The sequence below is a fragment of the Phoxinus phoxinus genome (genome assembly GCF_949152265.1).
Source record: "Phoxinus phoxinus genome assembly, chromosome: 10".
NCBI classification, from domain to species: domain Eukaryota; kingdom Metazoa; phylum Chordata; class Actinopteri; order Cypriniformes; family Leuciscidae; genus Phoxinus; species Phoxinus phoxinus.
In genome coordinates this window covers 10,476,520-10,504,166 of record NC_136885.1, presented here as the reverse complement: position 1 = coordinate 10,504,166, position 27,647 = coordinate 10,476,520, and the positions used below count along the sequence as shown (strand labels likewise).

The following is a 27,647-nucleotide window of genomic DNA, read 5'->3' as shown; positions in this document are numbered from 1 at the left end:
ACATCTTTCTCAACTTACAAATTATTTATGCTGCACATTGGTGCTGGTTGAGGAGATTCCCCCTGCCATGTAAAGTGCTTTGAATGCCAAGGAAAGTGCTAAATAAATGTGACTAATTATTATTACATTGACAGAATCCTCGCATAAGAAAACAAGTCAATGTATCTCTTCAAATTATATTTAGAATCAACAACAAAAAAAGAGAAAAAAATTAATTATACAGAGGGCATAAACTCCCAGCCATAAAGAATGTAAACATACAAAAAACTAAAACAACATGCATACATTCTTATAACCAAAATGTATTTGCTTCAATTGGAGATGTATATTCAGTCCATTTGGACTAGTAATCCATCATTTTTGCTTTCTGAAATTGCACACACATTTTTTTTCTTTCTCAATGGTAAATATATATATTTTTTAACGTCAATCCAGTCCTGTATTAGTGGAGGGTTTGGTTTGTCAAGTCAAGCTTTTATTAAGATCCCTTTAGGGCAATTTGGTTGCAGCACAGGTAAACAGACAACTAACTGACACATACAATACATAATGATAGTAAATAACACATATTACAAATTACAAAAAATAAAAATATAAAAACCTTAATAAATACGTTTAAGACTTGTTTAATAGTCTAATTGCACTCGGAACAAAAGAGTATTTGTATCGATTTATTTAGCTTTCTTGCTTGATGCAAGAAGTATACTATACATGTATTTGCTTCTATTTTCCCAGGAGACCATTGAGACCTTGAGTACCTCAAACCTGAAATCAATTGAAGTGCCTAGTGCCATTTTCTAAAACATTGTGGATGTCTTCCCAAAATCTTTTTTGATATTAGGACAGTCCCAAAATATGTGGTAATGGTTAGCATCAAGAGAACCACATTGCCTACAACATCTTGAGTTACCTACAAAATGATCTGTTTTTTAGAGTAAAAAAAACTAAACAAATTCTGATAGTATTCCTCCAGCAAAATTTCCTCCAGACAACTTTAAAATATTCTTCTCCATTGGTTAAGCGTTGTAGGCCGAGATATTTTGATGATTGCATTATTGTTTGGATCTTCATTAGACAGCTCCAATTTCAACAACATTTTTATCAGAAAATTAAACAATCTATAGAAGTCCTTTGCATTTAATCCGAATTTTTCATTTTTTATTCATCACATTACAGTAGCCCTTGAGGCCCTTCTCCGACCATATTTATATAAAGACCATATATAGAGCTGAATATATTAGTTGTCAAGACTAATATTCCTCTTCCTATACTCTGAAGCATAAAATGAACATGAGCTTCATTAATTGAGCTCTGCTACTAGTTCTAGGTGGCCTGATTGTGTGGCCTGTGAAGAAGAGCTTTTATAGTTTGTCAACATCTTGTAAAACGTGCATTATATTTTATGTATATTGGCAGTTGATAGGAGTTCCAGTGAACTGCAGTGGCTTCTGGATCTGGTACAGAATGACCCAGTCCATTACATAAGGTCAGTAATGATTTCACTGAGGGTTTTTTTTTTTTAAGTATTTTGTATGCTTGTATGTATAAATGCAAACAATTTTTTAAACTTAATTCTAGTGATCCACTGATATCTGCCAAGCCAATAATTTTGAGATTAACCTTGTCAGTGGTTACACACATTTCAACTAATTTTCAATTATTTTTAGTGAATGTTTTGTAAACATTGTTTAATAAGTTATTTTTAATTGTAGCAATGTTATGTACATTTCATACTTTTTAAGTAGATTATATAAAATATATTTAAAAAGGAACTGTAAGAAGCAAGAGAGAGATTGGATCAGATATTACAGTTTATGTTGGATATTAATTTTAATTATTTATTAACTGCTGTATATTTCATTTAGATTTTTATAATTTTCTACCCTCTTTAGGCATGAGATTCTCAGCATGCTTGCCAAGAATCCACCTTTCACCAAAGCAGTGGATTCTTCGTTGTGTAACGAAGCTTTAGTGGACCAACTATGGAAGCTGATGAACTCAGGTAGAATACACACATTGACTTTTTTGTCTCGTAAAATGTAACATCTGGGACCAGTTGTTCAGAATTATCTAGATTTTGAAATCCCATGTTTTTCTATCCATCTTACTTTTGTGCCAGTTTTTCAAAGCAAAAAAGGATTATCACTCTGATCCAGATACACACTTTTTTCAGATTACCAAATCTGAATTACCAGTGCTCCAAATGGGGTTACATTTCACAATGTTGGCTACTAGCCTACTATGTAAAAACCAACAGGTAGAAGAGTAGTTAACAAAAACCTTCCATTTTCAATTTCCTTGAAACAATCAGACCCCTATGGGGGACACTTAAAGGTACATGGTGATGGGAGAAAAAAAATGAAATGGAAGAATTTTTTATAATAATAATAATACATTTTATTTATATAGCGCCTTTCCAGGGCTCATGGACGCTTTACAATGAACGAGCAACAATAATGGCAATGGACAATGATAACAAACAAAACAACAGTAGGTAGATGCGAGTAAAGTACAGTAAAGGAGAATGTGTAGACAGGGCAGCATATAGCAGAATACAATCTGACACAACAAAATGTAATAGAACTTAAGAATTGTCATCTTCTTCCCCTTATCCGGGGCCGGGTCGAGATTTAAAAGTGAGCAGGAGGATTTTCAATTTAATACGATAAGCCAGAATTGAAGAAGCCAGAAGATCATACAAAATTGGGGTGAAATGAGCAGAACGCTTGGTGTAGGTAAGAATTCTAGCAGGAGAGTTTTGAATTTATTGCAATCTGGAAATGGAGATAGCAGATAGACCAATGAAAATGTCATTACAGTAATCAAGACGTGATGTGACAAATGCATGGATGACAGTTTCAGCGTCTTTGATTCTGATGAAGGGAAGGAGCTGGGCGATGCGACGTAGATGAAAGAATGCTGATTTGGTGATAGAATTAATATGAGCCTGGAAAGAGAGAGTGGAGTCAAAGATTACACCAAGATTTGTAACAGTACTAGATGGTTTAATGTGAGGGCCAGCAATCTCACAGGGGACATTGGTAGGAGTGACACAGGTCCAGTAAAAATGATCTCAGTTTTATCCATGATAAGTTTTAGAAAATTTGAATGAAGCCAATCTTTTATTTCATGCACACAAGCAGAGATTGTGTCAGTTGTGACAGATAGAGCAGGTGTACAGATGGTATAATTGGATGTCATCAGGGTAAAAATGATAATTAAAACCATGCCGGTGAAAGATCTGACCAAGTGGTATTATGAAAATTATGAATAGTAATGCACCGAGAACTGATCCCTGGGGGACACCTTACTTCAGGGGGACAGTAGGTGAGCGAAAATCTTGTACTGAAATGTAGACGTAAAAGATATCCCAATCTTACTAAAAAGTTTTAAACAACACGTACTGCCAGCTTGATCCAAACCAAGATTGGATTTTATGATCTAATCCACTTTTATAATCCTTTTTTTCTTTTGAACAACCCATTTGCAAGATTTGATCCAATCCAATTGCCAAAATCCGATCAGATTACTTTTTATTGCAAAAGCATTCAAATACACACTGACTTTTCTACCTGTTGTTCTTTACATAGCTGACAGCCTACATTGTGTAATGTAACCCTATTTAAAACATTGATAATCTTAAAAAGTGTGTATCTGGATCAGGCTGATCCAATCTTATTTTGTTTTTAAAAACCGGCACAAAAGTAAGATGGATTGCCTGATCCTTGATAGCAAAACATGGGATTTTCAAATCTAGATAAATCTGATCCAGATTAAAAAATTTAAACAACTGGATTGAATTAATTTACCATTTAGGTTTTTGGCACAATGTTTAGTGAATATGTCCTGACATTTAGCAAACCCCTCTGCCAATAATAATTTAATATACTGATCTGTTATGCAACCCTCAATGTGGTTTGTTTTAAAAAGAACTCTTGAGTTTTTACATGTATTCATCCTCAGAACATATTTATGTGCAGATGATACATTTAAATTGAATGAAAGCAGCTATTCAATACTATTGAAACCACAGCACATTATGACTTGCTTTTGATTATTGGCGGTTCTTCTTAGGAACTGACATAAATCTTCTTCTGTTTTTTCTTGTTTTTTTTTTACAACCCTTGGCATTGGTTCTTAAACCAAAGTCTTTTAAAGAGCTGCTGCTGTAGTGAGCAGTTTCTTGGTTTATTTTCTGACAGGGAGGTCTTGTTCTGTTCTCATTGTGTTAAAACACACTTCTGTTCATTCAGGGTTTGTAGCCACTCTTGGCAGTACAAGTGCTGAGCCATTGCCAGCTCTGATGAAAGTCAGTTCTACACAAAAAAAAAAGTCTATAATTTTGTTTAACATGACTGATCCAAGAACAATCTAAGTATTTTCTCTAAAGTTGCTTCATCTCTTTCTTTTTTTCTTCTTTAATTTAAAAAACGGCTCATGAAAATTGTGCTAGAATAAAGCCATGAACTGCAGGTCCATATGATGATCTTTCTCTTTGTAGTCAGCCCTTGCTGTTGCATAAAGTTCTGTGCATTCTGTGCATGGAGAGATATCCCAAGATAAGGGACTTGACTAAATTTCCTCACACTTTGTGAATATGTACATTTCTTATTCCATGGCATTGCTGAATTCATGATTTTGATTGGTTGTGTTGATTAATTTTATATGACTGCAGGTTATGTAGTAGTTCTAGGTTTGTTGGTCACATTACAGTTCAATGCCATGTATTGTTTTTCTAAAATTGGAAGCAAGAAACTTAAAGAGGACCTATTATGCAAAAGTTACTTTTACATGGTGTTTGGACCTACATTTTTTGGCAGTGTGTAAAAACAACCACATTATAATGATATAAATCCACCCACTCCTTTTTTTAATCCCCATAAATCATGAGCAGAGTCTCAGAACAAGTCGTTTGCAGATTCTATAGAAAGTGACTTTAATTTGTACAAGGCCTGCCTTATTTGCATAGACCCACCCTGAGTGAGTTGTACACTGTCCGCCATTTTCTCCAGGCCGGAGCTGCTGTACTGACTAGAATGTCTCTTAGCAATTAGTCATTTTACACCAGACTGCTTTGTGAACGAGGGTCAATACAAATTAAGGGACAATAATAAAAAAACACAGGTTTTGCTAAAAAGTTCTAAAAAGTGGCCATTTTAACATGCTATAAAAATTATCTGTGGGGTATTTTGAGCTAAAACTTCACATACACACTCTGGGGACATAAGAGACCTATTTTACATCTTGTAAAATGGCCATAATAGGTCCCCTTTAATGAATAGGCTGCTATACTTAATCAGGGGCGTAAAGTAGATCTACACACCAGAACCGTTTAGCAACAAAAACCTGAAAGATGTCACTATATATATATATGCAAATAAACAGTACTTGATTCCAGATCACTGAATTATAGACTATTTTAATGTACACATCATGCTTGCTTTATTACGATAGGTTTGAGTTCGTTTTCACAAAATCAGAAGTCTGATAATCTTTGCTTTCAAATCTGGTTTGTTGAAATCTTCAAATGTCTTTGTATGTGTCTCAGGTACATGTCATGACTGGCGTTTGCGATGTGATGCCGTAAATCTGTACTACAATCTGTTTGGGCTGACCCGACCCTCCTGTCTGCCGTTGCCAGAGTTGGGTCTCGTGCTGAACCTGAAGGAGAAAAAAGCTGTTCTCAACCCCACCATCAAATCTGAACAGGGTGGCCCAGAGCTTACCCCAAGCATGACCTTCACCAGCACTGTAAACATCTCACTTAAATTCTTACATTTCTCTGTTACAATTGAATTTCCTTATGCTGTGATTGGTGAACTTTATCGCATCGTATCCACATCCTCCCCCACAGTCTGTGTTACCTGTGTTTTGATGCTTAATACAAGATATATAGAAAAACTGGCTGCAGGTTGAGAATAATTAAGATGAAAAACCTAAACTCATTCAGTGGTTAGGCATTTCGTTAAAAATAAACTTCAGCCATGCATTTCTAATAGTTTGATCTTTTGGACGGGTATGCAGTTAGGTGCCGTTTGTCTTCATCCAGGGACAGAACAAAGTCAGAGTCGGAACTTTATCCAGGGACAGAACAAAGACTGTTGTCTTGACAACAGTATGGGTCTTGCAGAGCTCGAACTTAGCACTGGTGCTCCCAAATTCATAAAGGTAGGAGCACCAGCAAAAATTTAGGAGCACCTCAACTATTTATATATATATACAATTTTATGTACAAGTTTGGGCACCCCTTTGAGGCTGCATGAGTTCACTTAAATTAAAAGTTGTTTAAAAATATATATTTTTGAAGCCTAATAAATGTTTTAAATATATATATAGCTTTCAATTAGACTGTACTGTTTAATGGCTATAATTAATCTTGTGACAATTGTGTACAAAACGTTCACCAATTACTACAGAGTATGTGCAATGCATATAGATTACATTTTTCAATATAAAAATATAATTTTAATTAACATTTTAATGTTAGAATAGGTGAGATTAAAAATGTGAGATTAATTAGTTATTTTTTTGTTGATTGACAGCACTAGAAAAAAAACGTATGCACAACTGCATTGTATCAAGTGATTATTAAAGGATGAAATTCCTTCCAGAAGCAGGACTGGACACCCCTGTCTTAGGTAGTTTAAAAGAAACATAAACCAGAATGCTTGAGGAATGTTAATACCCTTAAAAAAAAACCTGAGGTGCTTATTATTATTATTATTTTTCATTAATCATCCTCAGCTGAAGGAGGAGCATGTTGTCATGGAGCCAGCATTGAGTGGTGTGGCCATGGCCCCACAGGGTTTAAAGAGGAAGGCAGAGACTCCTTTAGGATCATCTCCTGAACCTGGACAAGTTATGCAAGAGGAGCCCAGTGCTAAAGCACCAGTGAAGAGCAAAGTGAGTAATCCGCAATAAATATGCTAATGTTACACAGTTACAATTAGATTCATGTTACCATACAAAAGAAACCCCTAAATATTTGAATTGTATATAGTTTCAAATGTTCTTAATATAACTGCTCACTCAGTCACTCTATGGCTTAAAAAAGAAAAACTGAAAATATATGGCTTATTTTATATATTTTGCACTGTAATATTTCTCAACTACTTTCTTCTCACCCAGGAGGAGGAAGATATTGATATGGACACAGTTCATGACAGCCAGGCATTCATCTACCACCATCTGAACATGTTGGAGAGACCTTCAACTCCAGGCATGACAGAAATACACTACACACTCAACACACATTTGTGGAAATAGCTATTAAGTTGAATAAGTCTAATCTTTAAATGTATCTCTGCCTATAGATATTAGCCCCTTTCAGACATTGTGATTATTGACATTATGGTGCTGATGTGATGTGTGAATGGTATCTTATGGGCCAAAAGATGGAATACTTTTGCCTGTGTGAAAAGCACATTTGCGTATTTTCTGGAAAATGCCGTCTGGTAATTTAGTTTTAATGTGTTTTATGTTGTTTCAACTTTTCTCTCACTATTTCATAGGGAAGGAACCATCTTCAGTAGAGCAAGCCATTCTGTCCATGCCAGGGACACCCATGCCCACACTGAGCAAAGAGAGCACATCTGCCAAATATGGAGATCACCACCACCACCATCATCATCATCATGAGCACAAGAAGAAGAAGAAAAAGCACAAACACAAACATAAACACAAACACAAGCATGAGAGTAAGGACAAAGATAAAGACCGAGATTCTCACGCTTTTAGTAACAGCCCTGCCAGTGGCCGCTCCATTCGTTCTCCATCTCTGTCTGACTGATAGTCCTAGTCCTGGCTAACAGTAAAATACACTTCTTCTTTTTTTTTTAAATACATTTTTGATAATTATTTTTTTACCCATTTTTCAGTGCTCTAAAGGCTGGATGGCCAATCACCCAACATGCAATAGGTCAATAGTTCATGCAAAAATGACAATTCTTTCATATAAATCAGAATGTTCATGTTGAGTTAACTAATCTCGGCTCGTTTCCCATCTCTGTAACAACCTAACATGCAGTACATGAGAAGGAAAAATTTGTTCTGCAGTGTCATCTGACCACACGTAAAGCTGACTGGTTTATGCCCTGTTAACCGCACACACACACAGATCCACTGACTCTCACCACCCAGGACCACTAGGGGTTAAATCCAGCCACTGTATCTCAAGATAAATGTCAACATTCTGAAAGTACTTTTATGAGGGAACATTTCTTTACCACTCTGTGGTCTCTATGGTTTACTTGAGGTGAGCAATCTTTTAAATAGGAAATATATTCATGGGTTATTTGAATACAGTAAATGTTAGTAGTACTTTTCACTGAACTTCCTGTTAATTGGAAAGTGTAATAATTAAAGCCATAAGTCATTTTTACCCGTTTTTATTTCATTATTTGTAGGAATTTTATAATTCAGTACTGCAATTACTAAGTTTATTTGTTCACTTGTTTCCTTTTTATATTGTATAAATCCATAAAGAGATTTTGTTGCATACGCTTTGTATCTTTGTGTGTTTTTTGGGCCACAAAAAAAAAAGTTCTTAAACTGGAATTCCATTTTGATAAATAGGTAAAAAATGTAATTGTCTTAATTATTTCTCAGGCATGTACATCTAGACATGTGGTGAGGAACTGTAAGCTTATTGATGCTTGGAGTACCCTGATATTAAGAACAAAATTAAAATTTAGCAAACCTTATTTTCCTAGTTAAAATGTTATATGTATTGATCAATATCTCCATAAACAAAATGTAGTTCATAATCAGTTTCCATTTTTTGATTCATTGTGGATTTTCACTGTGTTTTTCGAAACGTCAATCAGTATCCCAGATAATTACAAAATACACTTACAAAAAAAAAGTTCCATGTTCTGTTATGATTTACTTTCATGAGTGTTTAGGGGCCTACTGGTCACTATGATGTTGTTATTATTTTTTTTTTACTATTATTTTTCCTTCTAATGTTTCCAATCTTTTTAGACCCAACTACAAAAGAAGTTTTGCCCAAAAATAACTTTTTGTTGAATACAAATCCAAACAGATAACTAGAACTGCTACAGTTTGGGAACCAATAAGGGAATCTTAATGTTAGCCTACATTAATTGCATTTATTCGTGCTTTTTTTAAAGTCAAATGTCTGCTTGATATAAATGCTAAGTGTTGTGGGGGCTGTTAAAAGTCTCAGTGTAATTCGTCACAGGTTTGCCAGATGTGACGTTAGTTCATGTTTCCTTGTGTGTATTGGTTGAGGGTAAAGTAAACATGTGAATCTCACTCAGTGCTGCGGCGAGTCAGGGACCAGACACACATCAACCATGCTGCAACTGAAATGGGTACGGTACGTTTTTGTGTTCTCTTTATGAGTTAGCCTATATATTTAGCTGACTTTTCTATGTATAAATGTGATTAAATTATATGCCTTGACCAAAAGGTATTATAACGCCATTTTATTGCATAGAGGTATTTTCTTTTAACATCGCATGAAAACTTTTAAAAGGCAGTTTTTTTGGCAGCTGGAAATATAAATATATGTATTAGACTGCTTGGATTTGCTGTTTGGAAATCAAACTTATCTTTTTCGCAATGCAAGAAGTCAAGTAATAAAAATGCTATAACATTATGTCTTTATAACGTCCTATGTTGAAATGTGAAATTAACTGACGGGCGCTTTAAATTTGCATTATTTTACAACCTCTTCTACCTCATTCATAGTTTGAATGAGTGTGTTTTACTGCTCTATCTGTACGCAAGTATATTCTCCGTTAGGTCTTCTCTAACGGTGTGTTTGTACGCAGGTATTCTTCTCCGTCATATCTCTTCTCTCGCGGTGCACTGTGTGTGAGGCTTATGTGGTCAGGCGGTCCGACAAGGCAGGATCATCAGATGAGTCTTTCTCTGGATGTAGGTTTATACTTCTTCCGAATTTGTTTTATATATGCTAAATATATCTACTATATAATATAGGCCTATATAGATTTGATGGCTTTTATGCAGGAAATATCATGTTCTTAAAATATTGAACAATATATAGCCTTTTGAACCAAAAATCTTTCCATGGTCCTGAGGCTTGTGTTCTCCATTTTTATGATACAGATAACACTTTCTATATGTGAATTTGTTCCCCCATTTTTGTTAAATGTTTTTGATATATCATGATTCTCTCTAATATATAGTTGTTGTTGTTGTTGTTGTTTTCCAATTATTAGGCTACATTTATTTTAACAATTATATTAAAGGTGTTTAGCTTGTCCCTCAATGTAAGGTCATTTAGTTAGTACACGCAAGTATATAGGCCTATAGTACTTTGAACTACTTTCCCTTCCACTGAAATTTGGAAAAATCAAATGATGTCATATCATAAAGCAGTCATCACTTCTTAGGAAGGATAACAACTTGGAAAAATTAATTGTCTATATTTGACTAATTTTATATTTTAAATTTGATGTGGTCAGCCTCAATGCGTCCACTTTGTTGAGGAAAATATGAAAAACGTTAGTAGAAAAAAATCTTCTTTTTAAAAACCAAGTTCTTTATTTGATAAATCTTTTATGTAAGCTTATTTTTGCTCAGACGCACTGGCTGATTTTAAGTCAGAATGTCCACTCTGTAGGTACACTTTAAATATTGAAATACAATAAGTCTCTAACAATAAAGTCTGATATTATACAGAGATCATTCATACTATAGTGATGTTTAACACATGTTAAGGCTTAATATCAAGAAGTGTGCAAACTAAGTACTCCAAACAAAGTTTAATTATGATATTTATATCAGTAAGTCTCAAGTGTTATGTCAATAAATATGTTAATGGATTTTTAGTATGCTTCGAATGAAATAAATGTATTTTAAATACATTTTGGTATAGGTTTTGTTTCACTAGGGCTCACAGTGATTTTACTAATGTTAACAAATATAACATTTGATTGATATAGTGTATTAGTAAATGTTGGTGTTAATGTTGGTTGAGGAGATTTCCCCTTTCATATGTAAACCACTTTGAGTACCTGAAAAGCGCTATATAAATGTAACAAATTATTATTATTATTAACATTAACAAAGATTAATAAATGCCGTAGAAGTGCAGTTAACTCATAGTCCGAGGCAATGAATGAGTCAGCCTGATAAAAACACAAGCCACCAACAGCACGCAAAAAAACAATCATTATTTAGTCCAACTACATTCAGTTTGTGTATATTATTAGAAAAGCATGGATGAAAAGGAACAAAACTAAACATGAACAAACAGCTTCACTGCGAAGTGGCAGCCGTTTATAAACAAACTAAGCGTCAGAGTAAAGTCCAAGACGATCGATGCTATTGGGACATTTACAGAGAACTAAACGTAAAGAAAAACTTACAGAGACCTCTTTTAAATTGATAGAAATTCAAAATATAATCAACTGTAAATATGTGTTTGTAATATTTTGTAGACTGAACTGTAATTGGTTTCTTTCTTTCTTATAGTTGCGCCAACATTTGTAGTGCTAATCTCTGAAAAGGAATAAGAGAATAAAATAAGAGGAAAATAATAAAATAAGAGTTTTTTTTGTCATATGATGGCGTAATTTATGTCGTACAACTAAATGTGAAAGTCTCTTTAAGTAATGTTATGAACCTTATTTTTATCACAATTATATCTATCACAACTATTATGTAAACTCAGGAAATTCCTGAGGGAACCCAAAAAATTGACATCATGATTGATGTCGGCTCTGTTGATTACTTTTATTATTTAAGTCTCACACAAACTGTTGCATGCAGCAAAGTAGGCATCAACTGCTTTAAAATGATCTTTACACAGATTATTAACACTTTCCCTGCAAATTGCAAGTATTTCCTTGGAATATGCAAATTTAGTTACAAAGTTTAATGATTAAAAGATCACTAGTTAACGTACATTCAGATATTAGAAATGTTAGAAATGTACATTTACATTTGTTGATGTGTTAAATGCATACATGTAATAGCTTCGTGAGTCCAGCCCGTGTGATATTATAGAGGTTTCACTCAAGTTGGTTTTGCTGTGTATCTTGGAAAGCATCACTGTGTATTTGGTCTGTTTATGTACCAGGCCAATTCAACTGATGCCATTCTAAACATGTCAAGACTGTTTCTGTAGCCTAGCTTTTAGAATTGAATCAAGCTTGAACGAAAGGAAATCATTTGACCTTGCATTATCCAGTATTCAATGATTCATTGTTCATTATGCAATTTAACTTCAGAGCGTCATTTGTTTGTTTAAATGGTCCGCATTTTTTTTAATCAAGCCTTCATGTCAGTCAGTTCACGCAGGCTAGTAGTAATGAGCCAGGAACATTTAATGAAACAGCCACTTTCTGTTGCTCTTTCAGCTGGTGATCGAAAATTAAGGAAATATTTGCTTTGCTCTACCCTTAAGTCAATATTGAGATGTACAGAGAACATTTCAGCTCCTTGACCCATTTTTGAGATTTTACAGGTGGAAGTAATTGAACTGCATGTGCTTGTCTAGGTTACATTGGCTTCAAAGCAGAGCAGTCTTTGCACATTGCATGACAAACGTTTGATTTTGCCGGTGTGTGCTTTTAGATCTAAAAAGTTTCTCTAATCTTTGTTTTATCTTCTTTTTTTCTCTTTCTTGATCTTTATCCCCCCCAAGTTCTCTCTGACCATCCTCTTAACAGCCTATCAGGTTCCTGCAAAAGCAGGTGCTTTGAACTAGTGGAAGCAGAACCCCCAAACTGTCGCTGTGACAACTTGTGTAAAACATACAATATGTGTTGCTCAGACTTTGATGAGCACTGCCTGAAAACAGGTAAGCCCTATCTACATTTGTTTTTCTTTTGAGTTACGAGATAGACAGGGGGGTCCAAAGTCTGTGGGCCCTATCATACACCCGGCGCAATGCGGTGCCAGGGGTGGCGCAAGTGTTTTTGCTAGTTTCAGCCCGACGCAGTTATCATTTTCACGTCCTGCGCTATGTTGTTTAAATAGCAAATGCATTTGCGCCCATTTGTGCGCCCATGGGCTGCAGGTCTGAAAAGGAGGTGTTCGGGCACATTGTTGGCGCATTGCTATTTTGAAGCACTGAAATAGACTGAGCATTGACCAACAAAAACCTGGTCTAAAGTCAATTGCGCAGTATTTTTTTTGTTATTTAAAGAGTGCGTTAGTAATATGCGCCTAGCGGGTCGAACACGCGTACACTTTGTCCCGTAGATGGTCTGCTTGTGCGCTTTAACCTCATGCATGAGTAGATCCGTTTCCTCGCTAGATAAGTGTTTGGTTTTTCCGCTTGCAAATTCCGCCATGTAAATAGCGAATCCGCTATGGCACAAGCGCAACTGGCTTTTAAAGGGAATGGGAGATGAGACTCTGATTGGTTTATTGCACGTTACGACCAAAACACACCCATTACTCATTAAGAGAATAAGGACAACCCTTTTAGACCATTTTTCCCGTCGTTAAACTAGCAAAAGTGGATTCGGACAGTTCACTTGCACCGTGTGATTTAGACCTTGTGCTTAGATCGTTAAAATAGGGCCCTGAGGCTTTACGATGTGAAGGAAAAATTTTAAATTTTGCAATGTTAGGTCAATAATAAAGTAAGCACATTTTTGACATTGACAACTCGTTTAATTGCATCCATTGAAGCACACAATGCTATTTTGGAACATTCTCAAATCATGCTAGATAACATGGATTGATTCATCAGGTTTTGCACAAACTTTTGTCTACCAAATACTAAGAAGTTCTCAAATTAAAAGTAAAAAGTATTTTTTAAGATTGCATTTTGTTTAAAGTCAATTGCTTGTGCCAGGCTACTGTAACCGTTTTCTTTAGTTTTGCATTATGTTGATTTTGTCTACGAGAGATGTTTCATTATTTTGTGCCTTCAGCGGGGGGGTTTGAGTGCAGTAAAGAGCGCTGTGATGAAACTCGTAATGAACAGCATGCCTGTCACTGCTCAGAGGACTGCATGGCCAAAGGAGACTGCTGCTCCAACTACAGGTCTCTCTGCAAAGGTGGGAGGCTTTCGTGTATTTCATTAGATTCAGAAAGTTTAGTAAACCTGGTTTAAGGTGGAGGAGACAGACCACTCTTAGAAAATATTTTAATTTAAAAGTGCCTATCACGTATTGGCAAATACATTGCTGTACTTTTTGCTCCAGAACGCCCATCATGTATATTTTAGTCAATTCCCATCAAGCTCTTAGGCACAGCACTTGCGTAACTAGAAAGTAGGGTAACACTTTAAAATACTGTTCCTTCATTAATAAATAACTACACAGGAACAAATGAGTAACGCGTTAAGACTCCAGTAACTACTATTAATTAGCAAGAAACTCTAATTAACGAGTTAGTAAGTACAACGCTCAGTCGAATGTGGTAGTTCACTATTAGCTAATCAGTAACTATTATTTTTCATACCTTACTGAAGACTATGGAACTATATAGGTTCATAATTAACATGAATAACGCATAATGTATAATAAGGTAATGGTAACCCACTAGTAATGACTCAAGTATTACTATATCCTTCTAAAGGAACCACTCAAACTTTAGATCAGTATTCTAAACTGAAAAGCATGTTAACTCCCTAATATTGACTGAAGACATTGTAAGCTTTTGAGGTTTTTGTAAGGTTTTGGATAGTAATAACTCAAGTGTTAATACATCCTTCTAAAGGAACTACTAATTATTTGGATCGGTATTCTAAAGTGAAGATCATGGTAGCACACTAGTAATGACTAAAGTGTTACCAACTCCATCAGAAGGAATTACTATTCAAAATCTTACAACAATCTCAAAAGATTACAATGATTTCTGTAATTACGAGAGATATCGAGTTTTTCACTTTCGAATACTGATCTAAATAATTAGTAATTCCTTATGAAGGATTTGACAATAGTCATTACCATTACCTTATATTATACATTATGCATTGTTCATGTTAATTATGAACCTGTAAATAGTAGTTCAGTAGTCCTCTGGGAGGTATGAAAAAATAGTAGCTACTGATTAGCTAATAGTGAACTACCGCATTAAACTGAGTGCTATTACTTACTAATTTGTTTTCATTAATAATTGAACAGAATTCTAAAGTGTTACCGAAAGTAGCTGCCCGGGCGTTATTAAGATTTGCTCCAATAATGATTTGATATTTGTCAAACCAACTACAGTTAAAAAAGGTGGGGATGGGTGTATTTCAAGTGCAACTGTAAAGCAAGAGCACTATATTGCCTGGACATCAGACGTGTTTGCATATGTATGACTGTCACCTGGTGCATCACTGACTGACTTCCTCTCTCTGTTAGGTGATGTTCCCTGGTTACAGGACGAGTGTGAAGAGATTAAAAACCATGAGTGTCCTTCCGGGTGAGAAACGCAGTTGTGATTTCAGTGACAAACATCACACTCCCCATCCATACCCCCTTTCATATTCAACACTAGGTCAACAACACGCATATTTTCACAACTATGCTTTACATACTAGAAGAAAGGGAATTATTTATTTATTTAATGCTGTGACGTGCTGAATGACGGCAAACACAGTGGGGTTAAGAGATGGGTATTGGGTTTCTGTGTGACAACACCTATCCAGGAGGACTGCTGGGTGGATTGCATGACAATTCATGTTAATGCATGCACATTGAGTGTGAGATTTTGAGCCTAAACATATGCCTAAGGAAGGCTGTTCGAAAGAACATTTGAAAGAACATTCAAATAAAAGACCACTTGTCCACTAGAAATAAGGAAACAATTTAGCAACATATCCTAATTTAATTTTGTTTGTATTTGGTGTATTTATGCTTCTGCTCATCTAGGTTCGTTCGGCCCCCTGTCATCATGTTGTCTGTTGATGGCTTTCGTGCATCTTACATGAAAAGAGGAAGCACGGTGATCCCCAATATCGAGAAACTCAGTAAGAACTGTCTTTTCATTAAAATCAACAAACTGAATTTAAATTAATATTGACTAAGCTGTCAATCAGTTAAAAATTATGAAATGTATTACATAATATACAGATTAACTGATCAAATAAATCCCAATTAATTGTATATATTACAATTTAAAGGGCCCCTATTATGGATTTTTGAAAATGACCTGTCATGTAGTGTGTAACATAGCTCTAAGTGAATGAAAACATCCTGCAAAGTTTTAAATCTGAAAGTGCACCGTATATAAAGTTATTGTCTTTCAAAAGTAAGAGTCGACTCTTGAGTCAATGAAATTAATTGTTTTTCAAACGAGTCATAAGCCGCTACGTTGTGACGTCAAGATGAAACATTATTAGCATATTGCCCGCCCACTTATTGTGCGCGCAGACACCAGGGAAACTTAAACCTCAAACCAGCAGCTGATTCCTGTGGATACTGGATAGCATCATGTCGAGGAGACGCTGTGCTCTACAATGTGACGTAAAGCAAGTTTTTTTACACTGCCCAAAGACGAGCATGTGAAGAATCAGTGGTTAAACTTCATCTTTACCACAATACCACAGCAGTATAATCCTAAACTGTTGCTGTGTTCCCTTTATTTTACTGACGACTGCTTCTCAAATCTCGGAGTTCAATGCAGGATTCACAAACCGCTTGCTCTGGAAAGATGGTGTTCAAAATACTTAGTTTTGAGTTTTATATTGTGTAGGTCTCCTGCTTACTTGTCAACTCACATTATTACTGTCTTACTGAAATACTTCTGCTAATCAGTTGTGGGCCACTATTACCTAAAACTGTGTCTATTAATGCAGATTGTCTGTCGTTCTCACTACTTTGAGGAAAGATTAAGCATGGAGCAAGATTTGTTTTACCAATGTTTGTTACATCAGTCATTCACACTAGAGCTCGGCTAATGTATGCACTGTTATTGATACAGTTTCCACGTGTTCACCGCAATATATTAGAAAAATACTAAATTAAATAAATTTAGTACAAGTAAAATAATCGGTTGATGGACATGCACTTGTTAATGCTGATGGTGAGGAATTACAGTTGCAATATCTCACAATGTAACGTTTCCTCAAACTGAGTAGCTTTTCACTGAGAAACATCCTGCTCAAGTCGTCCTTGCGATGGAGGTTCGGTTTGAATGAATAGTTCTTCTAATGTATCATTGGACACATGCTCGCATTGATATAGAAAAATCTACGTCATTGTTCGTTACTGTGTTTAGTTTACGGTGTAGGAAGCCCCAGGACACGCAGAGCTGACGTTATGGCAATGGGAGTTTTTGTTTTCGACGCGTTGTACGTGGTAAACCAATCACAACAGACTGAGCTGTCTGGCCAATCAGAGCAGAGTAGCTCGTGGAAAGGAGGGATTTAGAGAGACTGATTCATCTAGCGAGTCGTTTGAGAATCATTGAAAATCTGGTGATGTGCAAATGTATATTATGAGAAAATTAAACAGTATTTTTACCTTTGATGCATGTAAACCTCTTGTAGGAGACTCCAAAACAACATTAGGAAATTTCAAAATAGCATAATAGGGGCCCTTTGAGAAAGGCCTCCAAAGGAAGATAATTAAAAAGGTAATATATTGCTTTTTCTTTATTTTATTTTCACATCTTTGAACTATAAACATCTATGCATCACAGGCCATTGCACAGGTCACTCTTTCTGCTTGAAACTGAGACCAAACATCAAGTGCCTGCAACATCAAGCTAAAGCATGTTATCCACAACAGATGGGGGCTCCCCAGATTTATATGGCACATAAAAAACTCACGAAAAAGGATCCTATGATCCCAAGGTCATATGTTCCCCAGCTTTATATGACACATAACTGTAAAAGAAAAAAGAAAAAACGTTTGTCATTTTAATGGTAAAACACTGGAAAAATACTACAGTAAAATCTGTTAATTGGTTCCCTTACTATATGGTGAAAAATTGTAATAGATCTTACGGGACAATTTACGTAATAAAATATTGTTAAATGTGCAGATTTGTTCGTAAGTAATCTTATAATCTACAGTGAAAAAAATTCCATGTGTGACATTACATTTTATGGTATTTTGTTTAAATTGTTGTTTCTCGTTAATTTTTTTTAATAATTCCATACATTAGGGTTTTATGGTATATCTTATGTTGTGTAAATAGTGTAATTACTGATAACATTTTATAATAAATATACAATAATAAAGTACTTATAAATCATTAACAAACTATTAGTTTATAGTTAATTAATAGTTAATATATTGTAGTCTACATTATTAATATATTAATAGACTGTATACAGTACAAATAGTAAGTTATTATTTGTCACTGTAAATAACTAACTATGAGTATAAATGAATAGTTTGATAATTTGGATGATAGTTTCATAATAAATGAATAGTCATTCAAACTATAAATGAATAGTTTGCAAATGATTTGTAAGCACTTTATTACCATATACTTATTATAACGTGTTATCAATAATGTTTATTGGATTACACTTGCTCTTCTGCAGCAGCAATAATCAATAACATGCTAAAACTATTTTGAATGTTGCCATGATTTAAATTAGTATATACCTCAGCTGGTGGAAAGGCTACTTGTGATGAACCCTAATTCATGTACAGTCATGTTCAGAATGAATGGCACCCCTGGCAAATATGATCAAAACTGGCTGTAAAAAAATAAATCTGCATTGTTTATCCTTTTGATCGTTCATTAAAAAAATTGGCAAAAATCTGACCTTTCATTGAAGTAAAATAATTGAAAGTGGGGGGGAAATCACATTATGAAATAAATGTTTTTCGCAATTTTTGGCACCCTTTTATTAAATACTTTTTGCAATCTCCTTTTGCCAAGATAACAGCTCTGAGTCTTCTCCTATAATGCTTGATGAGTTTGGAGAACAACTGACAAGATATCAGAGACTATTCCTCCATACAGAATCTCTCCAGATCCTTCAGATTCCCAGATCCATGTTTGTGCTTCTTCTCTTCAGTTCACTCCACTCATCAGGTCAGGGAACTGGGACGGTCATGTCAGAAGCTTCATTTTGTGCTCCGTAACAATTTTTTTTGTTGATTTTGATGTTTGTTTTGGATCGTTGTCCTGATGGAAGATCCAACCACGGCCCATTATAAGATTTCTAGCAGAAGGCGTCAGGTTTTGATTTTTTATCTGTTGATATTTGATAGAATCCACAATGCCATGTATCTGAACATGAAGTCCAGGACCTCCAGCAGAAAAATATGGCCACAACATTAAAGATCCAACGGTATATTAAATTGTACACATGGCGTACTTTATCCCATCTAGCGTGTTTGCTGCCAAAAAGCTTTTTTTTTTTAGTTTCATCTGACCACAGAACCTTGTGCCGTTTGAAGTTCCAGTCGTGTCTGACAGCTGAATTTGCTGGAGTTTGTTTTTGGGTGAGCGAAAAGGATTTTTCTTGAAACCCTCCCAAACAACATGTGGTGATGTAGGGGTTGTTTTTTTGTATAGGCTTTCTGACCCCAAGACTCAACTAATCTCTGCAATTCTCCATCTGTGATCCTTGAAGAATCTTTGGCCACTCAAACTTTCATCCTCGCCATCCATTAAGGCAATATAGACACACGTCCTCTTCCTGGCAGATTCGTAACATCTTTAGTTGATTGGAACTTCTTAATTATTGGCCTGATGGTCAAAATGGGGATTTTCAATTCTTTAGCTATTTTCTTACAGCCACTTTCTATTTTGTGATGCTCAACAATCTTTTGATGCACATCAGAACTATATTCTTTGGTTTTATTCATTGTGATGGATGATTAAGGGAATTTGGCCTTTGTGTTTCCTCATATTTAAACTTCTGTGAAACAAGAAGTCATGGCTGGACAATTTCATATTCCTAGTCACCCTGATGTGCTAAAAAAAGGTCAATATTAATGGGAATATACTTCAGAGACATTTTACCCGTAAACAATTCCAGGGGTACCAATAATTGTGGCTAACGTGTTTTGGAGATTTTTTTTTTTTTCATAATGTGATTTCCCCCCACTTTTAATTATTTTACTTCAATGAAAGGTTAGACTTTTGGCACTTTTTTTTAATGGAAGATCAAAAGGATAAACAATGCAGATTTATTTTTACAGCTAGTTTTGATCATATTTACCAAGTGTGCCATTAATTCTGACCATGGCTGTATTATTACAGAAAAAAAAGAATTGTATTACTGTAGATGGAATATTTTTTAATTTTTTTATTATTAACATTATAATTTACATCACTAAAATATACATCATGAAATACTATATACAGTTTTTTTTTACTGTTAATTCAGTACCATAAAATCTTAAATGTTTCTACAATTTTTTTTTTTAAGTGCTGGCAACAGCTGCCTATTTACTGTAAATTTTACAGGTTTATTTTTTACTGTATGGGAACCTGAAAAAAAAATATTCCAAGCTCTGTTTTTGCTTAATATGACATGGGTTATTGTGGGAACTTTTCAAAGGGGTTTTCTTTTCACCAGCACTGGTGTATATAACAGGCCTTGACTCGAGGGAACTAAACATATGGTTAGAGTATTAGAATCACAAAAGGTCATGGATTCTTTATGTAAGGGTTAGGGGTAGAAGTTTATAAAAAGTTAATTAAGTTAAAGTTGATAGGGCCCTGGGAGTGAGTCCTGGCCTTTTAAAAAGTTTACTTAATGTGCGTTAACTGACCTTTGAATGGGGAACATAGGACACTGGCAACAAGACACCCTTTCATGTGTTTAATATGTACCATATACTGTAAATCTGGGGAACATAGGACCCTGGGATATGCTCACAAATATTGTGCTATGAAACCACATAAATTGCTAAATTGCATAATTTTTTTTTGCTTTACCCTTTCTAAACTCTGTCAAGTCAGGTCAAATTTATTTGTATAGTGCTTTCACAATATATTGTTTCAAAGGAGATTTACTTACGTTTATATATATAATGTATATATTTGGATAAAATTGGATATATAGTCAAGTCACCTTTATTTATATAGTGCTTTATACCCCTAGTGAAAAATAAATTCATTTAGTTTATGCTAAGTATACTACAAATACATTTACATATTTATGCACTTAATATAAATACCTTGCAATTTGAATTTTAGTTTACTAAATTGCTATACTTAAAGTCTAAATTGGAACAATTCATTTTGTACTTAATGCACTTAAGTTATCCGGAAATAGTGCTGAGGTCCAACTAAAGATATACTCAAATATATTTGATTGTGCTAAAGTGGAACTATTGCAAGTATACTTTAGGTTCACTTTAAATATCGCTTGCATTTAAAGAGTGAAATTAGAGATCATACTATCATTTCTAATAGAGATATTAAAACACGTTTTACACTTTATATTAAGAAATGTGCAAAAAAGAAGTACTCAAAATAAAGTTTAATTATAATATTTATATCAGTAAGTCTCAAGCGATATGTCAATAAATATGTTAATAGATTTGTAATATACTTAGAATGAAATACATGTATTTTAAATACATTTTGGTATAGGTATATTTTTTTCCACTAGGGCAATACAGATTGTTTCAAAGAAGCTTTACAGTGATGACAGGAAAATTATTCAATGATGCAAACAGAGTTAATATAATAATATATAAAACAGTGATGTCATCATCTAGCTCATGGTCCAGTTAAATTCAGTTCGCATCCAATAGTGTCAGTATACGTATACGTCCAATTTTATATAGAGAGCTGCTCGATAATGTGGTTTACATTTTACTACGATACAAAAAAAATCACATTGTATATTTACTATTTGTTAAATAGTATATTGCTTTATGTGTGTACTGTATGTATGCTGGTAAGCTTTCTTCTGTTTGCTTGTGGAAGTAGCAAGTAAACTCTGTCTTTAGCAAACACAAAAGTGCCATCACGCAGCAGGGGTTTAAAATTAAACCCACAAATCGATTCTGAATTTGTGTGGTTTTGATTCAAAGAAACATTTGCTGACTTTTCCCCCACTTATCACTGGCCTGCAGCCTACAGCAATCCATTTTGCAGTTGAGCTTTTCTGAAGTAAAAACAGGCAAGACAATATAGAAAGTAAACACAGTCAACCTAGGACACATTCTTGTTCACAGAACATGTTCATGTATTCCATCTGGGCTAATAGACCTTAGGCAGGGTAGCACCATATTTCATTTCTGAAAACAAGCTTATCTCCAGAGAGAGAATTATAGTTTGTTCAATAGATTGTATACTGTTGTTTAACTACATGGCAATTGTTCAACGGATGAAACATCTGTCTAAAACTCTCAGCAGACACATACTCCACAAAACAGTTGTGAAAGATGTGAGCTCTGAAAATTACATTTAAACGAGGACCTTCATGTCAGTGTAAAGGCTGTCAGTCTATCCCTCACAACCTTAAAATCGCAATGTATATAATAAATTATATATATATATATAATGTATTGTACTTAATTCATGCCTTTGATTAACAGTCTTAAAAATTACTTGTCATTTCTCTTGTAGGATCATGTGGAACCCATGCACCATACATGAGACCTATATACCCCACCAAAACCTACCCGAATTTGTATACAATTGCAACGGTATGTATTCATTTTGTGTATCTTCTGTTACTTTTGCTCATAAGTTTGCAGAATCTACAAGTTTGCGTGGTTTGGGGAGGTGTGGTTAAGGGGTGGGGGCATGGTTGGGGAGTGAATGCATCAAAACATATTTGACAAATGCATTCACAACCTTGCAACTGTTATTGTTCTTTAATACATAAAGTAAAACATCCTTTCCATTCAACGTTTGGCCCGCAACAATAGAATAATATAAATAAATAAAATAGTTTAGCTTTTTACACCTTTTACATGACATTATTTCTTTTCATGGCCATAGGTTAAAAAAAAAAAAAAAATTCGCTACGCTATTTCAGTAAAAAAAAAAAAAACTATTTCAATCCTCCTGATGTTCTCTTGATGTTCTCTTTTTTTAAAAAAAAATTTTTAGGGCTGTTAGCTACTTACATCTTATCTCGCACTTGACCGTAAACTGAAGTGTCGAGTCACGCTGCTAAAATTCTGTGAACATGAAGTCCGCCTACTTTGATTTGATTGGTCATTTCAAATATTCTGACATTGACGAGCAGTGACAGACCAGTGAGGCTGAGATGAACACACACACACACACACACACACACACACACACACACACACACACACACACACACACACACACACACACACACACACAGGCCTCTGTTTTCTGACGTGCTCTCTGCTTGGAGCCGCTGCGAATTGAGGAACGTGCTGATTATAACAAGACGAGGCGAAGCCGGTTTCATATGTTTTGTATGCAAAGGCAAGCGCCAGTCAATTTAAAGTACACGCTTAATGGTCCCATGAAAAACAATGAAAACCGGACATTTTCATGAATTTATAAACCCTGTTGTCGACTGTAGACGCAGTGCTAGAGTATAAATATTATTAGCCTAAGTGTCGACTCGACTGTAGTGTTGACGCCCCAGGTAAACTTAAGTCAGGTATAGGGGAAAATCTACCACACATCTAAAACAGTTTGATTTTTAAAAAATTACTTTGTTTTTTCTTTGCTTTAGGGGCTTTATCCTGAGTCACATGGAATTGTGGGTAACTCCATACATGACCCTGGTTTTGATGCTAACTTTAACTTCCGTGGGAAAGAAAAACTCAACCATCGATGGTGGGGAGGACAACCTGTGAGTTGCTATTCCATTCCTGTTTTTTTTTAAAGGGATAGTTTATCCAAAAATAAAGTTCTGTCTTAATTTACTCACATTGTTCCATAAGAACCATAAAAATAATATATAGAATGTGTGCTCTATGTTCCAATTCTTTTAGAGCTATATGATAGCTTTGTGTGACAAGTTTTTCTTTACAAAGTGAGCTCCCCAACTACTGGCCTGGCACATATGATACAGCGTTTTTAGTTGTTTTCATGGATCTGTCTGAACGGGGATCTTAAAAGTGTGAAATTAATAGGCTTATATTTCCATGACATATAGCTCTATCCAGGAAAAATAGACCCTTATATCTATGACACACATGACAACCAGTGCTGTATGGTATCCTCGACCTCAAATCTGGCTTCACACAATATTTGATTTTGAATTTGAATATAGGCTACTTAAACTTTAACTATCAAAGGTTGATCCAGTCATGTACATACCTCACCGGCACAGTTTTATGAAACTGCAAGCAGTGGAATCATAAAGCATATTGTCAGTGAGCTTTTTAGATCTGTGATCATGTGCAAGCTATACATGAAAAGAAGAGAGACATCTCCAACACACATGTCAGCTATTAGCCCAACAGCTGGAATCAATTCTTAGTTTTCACTGAACTTTATTTCTTCTGGCTGTTCCTAGACCCCACTGACTGAGCTGTGACGGTAAATGAGGCCATCACAAATGGAACTTACATAGTCTCGTCACTGCGGTTTCAAAAGTTGTCTCATTTGTGAATTGTGATCCCTTAACTTTTTTTCTTTCTTTTTTTTTGTCCAAGTATCTATCAGGTTGTCTGATGTGTGAAATGAGAGAAATATTGTTCTTAGAAACATGAAAGGAAAAACTATTTTTTACACAGTAGTACAACATATGTTTTCTCTGATTTCTCAAATTTTTTTTTTTTTCAATTTCTAGATCTGGATAACAGCAGTGAAACAGGGAGTAAAGGCTGGTACATTTTTCTGGCCAGTGTAAGTCAACAGGATCCAAACTCAAATGGAAACAATGTATATTTAATCTTTATTCTGTAACATGGCTAATTAAATAACTTATTCCATACTCTGTTTGTTACGTACATGAGTGATACCTCAAATCATGTGGCTTGTTGAGGACAGGTGTGCAATCTCACAATTTTTAAACAGCAGAAAAAATTCCATACACAACACAATGAACATGATATTTATCATACCTAGGTACCATAATGTCATAGAGACTTAGGTCCTAGGTGGGCATGTTGTGGGCCAGTAAAACAAACATCAAACATCCCCTAGAAACCACAAAGCCATGGCATATAGATTTTTGCACAGGCAAGCACCACTCACATTTTCTTAAAAGGACATGAAAATTACAACTGAACTGCACAAGTGAGATTTCATATGACAGAGGAAATCACGTGTTTTTGTTCTATGTGCTCTCTGGCAAGTCCTTGGCTTTCCTAGGACTGTAACACAAAGGTCTCCTCATCTGCACTCACTGAGAGCTTTCAGACTGTGTTTTTTTCACTCAGGCATAGAAAGAGACAGCTTGAACTGTTTTGCCTGCAATTTGTGAAAAAAGGTCCTATATACTGAAATCAAGGCCCTGCATATAGATCAACTGCATACTGAAATAAGCAAATTGGAAGGGCAAAGTGCTTTTCAGAGCAACTTCCTTTGGCCTCAAAGCTGGAGGAAATTAAATCACGTATTCTTATCTAAGCCAGTAGGTTTAGGGAGCCCTAGCTTAGTGCATAATGTTGATACAACTGGACATGAGGTCAGGGTGAGTGGAGGTGGTAGTGGGGAAAGGGTTTCCTGTAGAGATTGATTGAAATCTTTCTTGCTCCCTTGACCCATGATACCCTACATAAACACTATGTGCTGTGCAGGTCTCAAACTCTCAGATGCAAAGGTTTGCCAAATTAACTGGCCAGCTGACAGCTCTTTGAGAAAATTTCAGCTATATATGCCTGAATATGGTGACTAAAGAAATTGAAATGGCCATTGTTGTGCATGTTCTGTATTTACGTTGTATTTATGTGTATGCACCAATTCTGATGCGTGGTATATTAACAGTGGCATTCCATTGGAAAGGAGAGTTCTGACTATGTTGCAATGGCTTCACCTTCCTGATGTAGAGAGGTCAGTGTGTATAATATATTGTAAACACCCCCCTAAATGCTTTGTGAACATTCATTTTTGGTTGAGCAGTCCATTTAAAATGTTCTTAATCTCTTCAAAACTCCCTCCAGCCTTACTCCACTAAGTTCAATACTCAGTATTTTAAAGTGAATGTTACATTGACATATTTCTCTTTGGGTTCACTATGTGGTTATCTTAACAAACACATTATTAGTTTGTAATTGCTTTAATGTCAGACTTTGCTGTATAGTAACTGTGGTATTGTAGATAGTACTATTTACTAGTAGTAGATTCTATTTGTTTGTTTTTAGGGTTTTTTTGGGGGGGGTAAAATGTGTCTGTTTTTGCAGGCCATATGTTTATGCAATGCATTCTGAACAGCTGGATTCCTATGGCCACAAACTAGGACCTCACAGCACTGAGGTAAGCAGACTGTACAGGAATCATTTAGTTCATGAAATCAGTTGGCTGACCTTGTCTCTCACACCGGCTTCAGTCACACACATTACTATCTAAACATATATGGTCATGTTGCAAATGTATCAGTAATGAAAACAAACTTCTCAGCCCAAATACAGACTCACATTCACTAACCATAGTGTGTAAATTCAAACTTGCCAGTAAATTTGAAATTTATTGATGTTTCACCTTGAGATTTATACAAATGTTGTTTCATCCTACAGCTTGACAGTGCTCTGAGGGAGATTGATAAGGTGATTGGCCAGCTGATGAATGGCCTGAAACAGATGAAACTGCACCGTTGTGTCAATATCATCTTGGTTGGAGACCATGGTACATTTAGAAGTCTTGGTTTAGGGTTTCTAGGGATGATGCCTTTTTTTTTTTTTTTTGCATAGCAATTATAAATGTCTTTTCTTCTTCAGGCATGGAGGAAGCTCATTGTGACCGCACAGAGTTCCTAAGCTCGTACATGTCCAACACAGATGACATCATCCTAATTCCTGGCTCTCTGGGAAGGATCAGAGCCCGAAATCCAAACAACTCTAAATGTTAGTTATTAAAAAGCAGGATAATTTTAGCTTGTCCTGGTCTAGTTGCATTAGAAATCAAAAAATATATATTTTTGTAAATATGTCCTTAGTGTCCGAACAAATTGGGTACAATCAGATCAAAACAGTCTTCCTTTTTTACACACTTTTACAAAATTCAACTTCAATATTTTTTCCCCTAATTCTTTCTCATAATTTATCAGCACAGTTATTAGTACATTATGTTTCCCTCATTTGTGTAATAGCTTACTGTGCCTAAATGATTCTTCTTTTTGGCTGATGTCACCTAGGCTGTGTGGGCTATTGGTTGGTGTTAATGAAATGTCACATTACAAGAGAAAATTGGATTGAGAGCATGTGACGTAGTGAGGAAACAAGAATAGAGTAGAATGCACTATTTCTAGGAATTATTTTTTGTTTTAAAAGCATCTGTCATCAAAATAATTACTTTTTTCTCTTTTTCTCTAGACGATGCAAAAGCAGTTGTAGCAAACCTTACAGTGAGTGACGTTCTTTAAAATTATTTATAATGATATATTTACTGTACCTTTACATCATATTAATATTTTACTAAGCCTTTTATAAGAAACTATAACATTTAAAAAAAAAGTGGGCCCAAAATGTGACACTTTGGTTGTCAAACATAGTAAGACTTGTCCATAGTTAATGTAATGACCTGTGGTTCATTTCCTACCGCATCTCTGTGAACTTGAGGGGAACTTACTTTATTCAACCACTAAAAAGTTGGTTAAAACTCTTTGTAAAAATGGCTCAGTAAAGTGAAGTTACCGTAGTTCTGAGGAAAGTCTAGTGTTATCTGTGTGACTTTAGTCTCCA

The 27,647-nt window shown here is 35.1% G+C and overlaps 2 protein-coding genes across 5 annotated transcripts in view; both read left to right on the top strand.

The window, feature by feature from the left end:
• Nucleotides 1–8,499, top strand: part of taf2 (TAF2 RNA polymerase II, TATA box binding protein (TBP)-associated factor) — a 39,875-nt gene extending 31,376 nt beyond the window's left edge. For both annotated transcript variants that reach the window (XM_079625826.1, XM_079625825.1), the window contains 6 exons: nucleotides 1,417–1,486; nucleotides 1,893–2,002; nucleotides 5,549–5,751; nucleotides 6,745–6,903; nucleotides 7,129–7,219; nucleotides 7,512–8,499. In XM_079625826.1, coding sequence (XP_079481952.1) covers nucleotides 1,417–1,486; nucleotides 1,893–2,002; nucleotides 5,549–5,751; nucleotides 6,745–6,903; nucleotides 7,129–7,219; nucleotides 7,512–7,789 — 911 coding nt within the window. In that variant the 3' untranslated portion in view covers nucleotides 7,790–8,499. The remainder of the gene's footprint in view (nucleotides 1–1,416; nucleotides 1,487–1,892; nucleotides 2,003–5,548; nucleotides 5,752–6,744; nucleotides 6,904–7,128; nucleotides 7,220–7,511) is intronic.
• A 746-nt stretch (nucleotides 8,500–9,245) lies between these two features.
• enpp2 (ectonucleotide pyrophosphatase/phosphodiesterase 2) overlaps nucleotides 9,246–27,647 on the top strand; it is a 37,558-nt gene continuing 19,156 nt past the window's right edge. The window contains exons 1-14 of one of the 3 annotated variants that reach the window (XM_079624610.1): nucleotides 9,246–9,335; nucleotides 9,798–9,903; nucleotides 12,641–12,796; nucleotides 13,881–14,006; nucleotides 15,300–15,360; nucleotides 15,810–15,907; nucleotides 22,435–22,514; nucleotides 23,531–23,650; nucleotides 24,596–24,651; nucleotides 25,735–25,800; nucleotides 26,151–26,223; nucleotides 26,484–26,592; nucleotides 26,685–26,810; nucleotides 27,279–27,310. In XM_079624610.1, the coding sequence (XP_079480736.1) occupies nucleotides 9,318–9,335; nucleotides 9,798–9,903; nucleotides 12,641–12,796; nucleotides 13,881–14,006; nucleotides 15,300–15,360; nucleotides 15,810–15,907; nucleotides 22,435–22,514; nucleotides 23,531–23,650; nucleotides 24,596–24,651; nucleotides 25,735–25,800; nucleotides 26,151–26,223; nucleotides 26,484–26,592; nucleotides 26,685–26,810; nucleotides 27,279–27,310 (1,227 nt within the window). In that variant the 5' untranslated portion in view covers nucleotides 9,246–9,317. Of the gene's footprint in view, nucleotides 9,341–9,797; nucleotides 9,904–12,640; nucleotides 12,797–13,880; nucleotides 14,007–15,299; nucleotides 15,361–15,809; nucleotides 15,908–22,434; nucleotides 22,515–23,530; nucleotides 23,651–24,595; nucleotides 24,652–25,734; nucleotides 25,801–26,150; nucleotides 26,224–26,483; nucleotides 26,593–26,684; nucleotides 26,811–27,278; nucleotides 27,311–27,647 lie in introns of all 3 variants that reach the window. The other 2 variants (XM_079624612.1, XM_079624611.1) reach the window with 2 other exon arrangements.